Source organism: Uloborus diversus, chromosome 1 (genome assembly GCF_026930045.1).
Source record: "Uloborus diversus isolate 005 chromosome 1, Udiv.v.3.1, whole genome shotgun sequence".
NCBI lineage: Eukaryota > Metazoa > Arthropoda > Arachnida > Araneae > Uloboridae > Uloborus > Uloborus diversus.
Genome location: NC_072731.1, coordinates 228,580,400 through 228,585,832, shown reverse-complemented (window position 1 = coordinate 228,585,832; position 5,433 = coordinate 228,580,400). Strand labels below are relative to the sequence as shown.

The window sequence follows — 5,433 nt, the reverse complement described above, 5'->3', positions numbered from 1 at the left end:
AAGTGGGAATAACACATTTTTTGATTATTTTTCATTTGATTTATTATCTTTCCAAATTTTGTTTGTAAACCAAATAGTATATCGTCGTCTCAGAGCAACAATAGGATATCTTACTGTTATTCCTATGATTAGATGTCTTACTGTTGCTCTGAGATGACAGCATGTTTGAATTTCTCATCACAAACAGTAATTGCACTAGGGAAAAAAAAAGAATGAAAACCAATGTAAACTACATATCTACCTGTATTTCTGTACATATTGAAACATACTCTACACATAATTCTGTACATTTTCGCCTCTTGGGAAAACAAATGTATTGCATGACTTCTTTTCAGTTTAAAACCATGTTCTAATTCTAATAACAGATTTAGTTCAGATTAAAAGTCTAGCAAAAATGAGGAAAGTCATAAATCCAAGAGTTCGCACAAATAACACCTGTTTTTGTATCATTCCAACTTTTTTGCATGTCGGTACAATTCATTGTTATATTCTATGATTTGACAATATTGATACTAGAGTTGTTATCTGATACAAAAAGATGGAAGCATGTGCTAGCATCACTAATGTTTTGAAGATGTTTAGTTTTTTAATATGTCTACTTGAAATTGTTGAGGCTTTTACTTATATGATGCAGACTTTTCTCACTTTTAGTTAGTAATTTTTCAAATCGCAATAGTCAGAAAATTTGGATCATATATTTTTTCTATCTTCGTAGGATTTTTTTAATCTTTACTTTTATCAGTCTTTGATTCTAACCAGGAAAAAGAAAAGTTTTAATGAACAATTGAAGCCCGAAAGTTTCTATATCATGTCTTTAAAACACTCGTCTCATTTTTTGAGGGTATTTGAAATCAATTGAAAATAAAATTTAGATTCACAATTCTTCTAGCGATCTTTGGTTTGTTAGAAGCAAACGAGTAAGGTTCCAGCATTTCTTGGCTGCATGCTCCAACGAGCTAACGGATTTGCCTTTGAAAAGATCCAATTGGGGGAGAAAGTAGTGAGGGCACCGGCGACACTGCAAGCAGGAAATCAGTTGGAGTAAAATCCCATTCAATCGATCTCCGAGGCAGGTTTCATCCCATTCCACCTCTTTTGCGTGTTTTTCGCATTCGTACAACAACAGGGTTTTCATGTGATAGCTAGTTACGGGGTTGCCCGGTAAGTCCAAGTGACGGTCTCGCAGAGTCCTGAGAATACTGAGACACTTGCTTCTGCAACCACCTTGTAGCAATCTGTTCTCTGCTTCGCCGAAATTAAGCACCCAAGCGTCTCCCTCCATAGAAGACTGCTTTCCTTGCAGCGTTACACATTCTTTAGACAACAGATCGAATCCTTCGGTTTTCACTTCTGCAACAAGATTTGGGTGTGGCCACGAAATGTTCGATATTGGCGGAATCGGCCAATGCGCTGCACTTCGGGGCCAAAGCCCACTGCACCGGAAAGCTGGGGTGATCTGCACCACAAATTTTTCTCGAATCCTCAACTTGACTTCTGTGGTGTCAGACACCATCTTGACTCGATCTCGGTAGCTACACTTGTCGCAGGCTTGTGCTACGAGCGTTTGGAATCGCGATCGAATCTTGCGAGCCGAAAGGTATCCGGATGCTGTTATGAATTCAACCCATAATGACATGGAACGTTTTCGACCATCACTCAGCTTTAGCACAGCACATCCTGGCAGGGATCCGTCGTCGACGAAATTGAAAACGCCCATCTGGTTCAGGTAAAGCACAACTTCAAATTCAGTGGGAGAAATGACATCAAAGCCTTCATATCTCCCGTTGCAGTCGTTGAGGGAAGAGATGAACCTCGGTTCTTGAGCTTCAACCTCTTTTAGGACTTCTTGGACGACCCTGCATACCTCTCGTACTGCTTCGGCAATGTTTTGTTTACGTTTGTGGACCTTCTCTCCATAGAACTTGTTCAGCTGATAGAGTAGTCTTGATTGGGCGGCAAGCATGTCGGATGGTACTAGCATATTGATGTGTTCAACCTGCCTCTTTAGTAACTTTAAGAATAAAGTTACTCTTCTGTCTGCTTCGGTAACAAAGTTACTGTCGATTGTGTTTCATATAGTCTCTAACGGAGCAGTAGAGAGCGACTGCTCGAGAAACCAGCTGACGTCAACTCTTTCGAAGCTCTCTGGAGAGCTTTTCGCAGAGCGTCTTTTGCGATGGTGACCAAACAGATTGTCCAAGGCTGTGCTTTCTGGAGAAGGGAGAGTAAGGCACTTGCGCAAGCGCTCTGCAATGTGGAGGAGGGGGGGGGAGAGAGCGTGGATTCAGAGGCGGTGCCCGTTCGGAACGCGAACAACCGTCGGCATGCTCCTCGGTAGTATGTTCACGCCCCTCGGTCTCCCTTTCGTCCAACCGCCAGCATTCACGGCCAGAGTCATTACGGAATCCCTCGTGCGCGTCGCCATTGGATCGTAGGCCAGCGAAGGGTCCACGACCTCCTCCGCTTCTATGGGCCTCAAATAAATAAAACGCGCGCGTGTGTCTGCGAAGAAAAGCGTGAATCGAGCGAATCTTTTTCCACTAAAGGGTGGGGGGGACGGAAGAGAAATGTCTCGCTGCTTCGGCCGGTTAATGAGACAAGTGCGAACAGTTGGAAGCCAAACCCCGCTCGTAAAAGAAGGCGGAGTCGAGTGGCGTCTCGAGTTGCGCGCCAGAGACAAACTCAGGTGAGTGATGATGGCCTGTCTCGATTTTTCTCCTCGAATTTGGGTTTTATTTATTTATTTTCGGTTTTGCTGAAGTTGTGGTTTTCGTTCTTACGTTGTTATAACGCCTTTTGGTTATGCGGTCCTCCGTAACCAGGAGGGTATAGTTGTTTTCTCTGCAGAGTCAGTTTCTCTCCTCTCTCTTTTTCCTCCGTCTTCTCTTATCCCTGATTTTTAAGTAATCAAGTGGCAATTTTTTTCTCTCTCTTTATGCATTTTCTGCTGTTTTGTGTTTGAAATGTAAGATCTAGCTATCTTAAACATATAATTTTCATAGCCTTTCGACGTTTTTCTTTTTTTAGAACAGAATATTCATAAAAAATGCATGTTTTTATACCCATAAAAAAACGAATTAATTCTGAAACAGCAGTGGTGCCGAACATGCGACCCGTGGGCTACATGCGGCCCGCGAAGCTGAGTTGTTTTGTTCAATGTTACAAATCGAAAGATACAATTAGTCCTTTTGTCACGAATTTGGAGCCAAATATTAAGAAATTGGTTTCTGGAGAATAGATGAGTGATAGATTCTTTTCCGTGTTTTATCATGTTATTTGGATTTTTTTTTAAATATTTTGGAATTTTCCATTTGTTCTAATTTGCGAGGACTATTTTAATATGAGGAGCGGCCCTTGGATAAAAGAAAGGCAATGCATTTGAGTTATAAACCTAACTTGTTTTTTCTTTATTAGTAATGTTCGTAAATATGTTTTTTACGTATAAAAAATTTGCACTATATCTCAAAAAATGAGCAACCAACAGAAAAATAGGTAAAAATGAAAACAATTTATTGAAACGCAATAAAATTTTCAAAAGTTGTTGAACATTTTTTTTTTTTTTTTCACGAGGACGATAAGCAGATTATTTTCAAACTTAAATTAAAGACAAAATCAACTTCTTGCCAGGGTTGGCAAAGCAATGTATTGTTAATATTTTGTCAAAAAAGAAAAAGGAAAGAAAGAAAAACTAAGGAAACTGAAAAATTAATTAAAAATATTTCAAAAATAACTAAAGCGTGATGTGATTTTAGCTTGGTTTCGTTTTAAAACTTTTAACGAATTCCACTGCAACTACAGATTTTTACTCAAAATATGTAGTGGAAGTTGACATTTATTTAAGAATTTAGCACCATCTTTTAACATGAGAGTGAGAGATTACAATTTCACTAGGACTTAAGAATGTGTAAATAAAGGTATGGTGTCCTTTTGTTGGAAGGAGAAAATGCCCTCAAGTTTATGATCCAATGTAAAAGGTGATTAGGTTTTAATTAGATTTAAATTTTAAGTTACTTTTAAAATTTGAATATATCAAGTACTAGTGAAAGATGTAGTTTTAAAAAAATGATCTCATAAAAGTTCGTTTTAAGTAGTGTATTCAACTAATTTTACAAAACTGAATTTCACATAATTTTATACAATGCTATTTTTAGCTGCAGAAAGCGAAAATACTGACTTCCATGCAGTTCAACAAAAGAGAATAACTTGAATAATGCACAAACAGCAAACGTTATGAAACTAACATGCAGATTTTTTATTCAAACCCTAAAACATGTATTCATTTTATCGGCGAAGTCTATCGATGAGTGGCTAATACTTTTTATAGAATGTATGTAAATTTAAGAAAAGAAAATGTCGAGATGAAAATTTTTGTTTGAATACCAAGGACTTCTTTTTAATTGAAAATTTTTTTTAGGAAAATATTTAAATAACATGGACAGCATGGAGATTTTTTAAATATTTTGCCATTAACAAACTGGCTTTGTATATTTATACAAAGCAAGGATTTTCAATAATGCGTAATAAAAATTTTAGAACTTTAATAATGGTACTGGAAATCAACTGGTTGTAATAACTTTCAATTCGCATTGCCTTAATATATCCCCTCTCATCCGTTAAAATGGATGTTTTAGTTTTCTTCGAATTTCAGCAGTTTTTGTAGAAGTAAACTCTTTAAAAAAAAAAAACTCTAGTTGACTCTCAGTGAATTCTGTAATCTTACAATAATATTTCATTTGTTTAATGACACGGCACATAGTGAAATCGGGCGGAAGAATTCATGCTTCGATGATGATCTTTCTTATATTTTCTTCTATACTATACGGAAGAACTGCTATATCACGAAGAAGTAACACAAGGAATCAGACAACAATTGGTTCAGGAACTGATTCGATTTTGGTTTCAATAGCTCTAAGAATAGTGGTGCAATCGAGCGTGGGTTTTTTTTTTTTTTTCTTTTTTTTTTTTTTTTTTTTTTTTTTCTCGTTTAGATGAAATTTTGAATAAAAGTGAACTTACTCAGAAACAGGCACTCATTCAATTAAAAAAAAAAATTGTCATCGTTTGCTCGAATTCTGATCAGCTTAATTTAATCAACAACTAGCTGTACCCGCGCGACTCTGGTCATGCTATAAAAATAAATAAAATGCTCTTGGAGCAAATGTAAATTTGCCTTCTCACTCTGAAATAAAAAGAGTTTTTGATTTTTCCCCCCTATTAGCTTCCCCCCCCCCTCCCCATTGTAAGACATTTTCCCTATCATAATTAACATAGCAGGGTTGTGGGTCGGTGCAAAATAATACTTAAAGAAAGAAACGAAGGATTGAAAAAGCGTAAACGTGGGCAACACAAAATAAAACCGCTATAACTTGAATGGAGAAGATATTTTTGGATTTCTCTTCATTCGCTTGTAATATTTTTTCTAATTGAGATAGA

The 5,433-nt window shown here is 36.9% G+C and overlaps 1 protein-coding gene across 1 annotated transcript; it reads right to left on the bottom strand.

The window, feature by feature from the left end:
- Positions 1–213: 213 nt before the first annotated feature.
- Positions 214–2,207, bottom strand: LOC129234198 (protein mab-21-like). Its single transcript, XM_054868118.1, has one exon. It carries the CDS (start codon positions 1,979–1,981, stop codon positions 875–877), a length of 1,107 nt encoding a protein of 368 aa, XP_054724093.1. The 5' UTR covers positions 1,982–2,207; the 3' UTR covers positions 214–874.
- Between the last annotated feature and the right edge of the window lie 3,226 nt (positions 2,208–5,433).

Excerpts from the sequence above, each read along its gene's own strand:
- LOC129234198 (XM_054868118.1), bottom strand. The coding sequence starts at position 1,981 with ATGCTAGTACCATCCGACATGCTTGCCGCCCAATCAAGACTACTCTAT.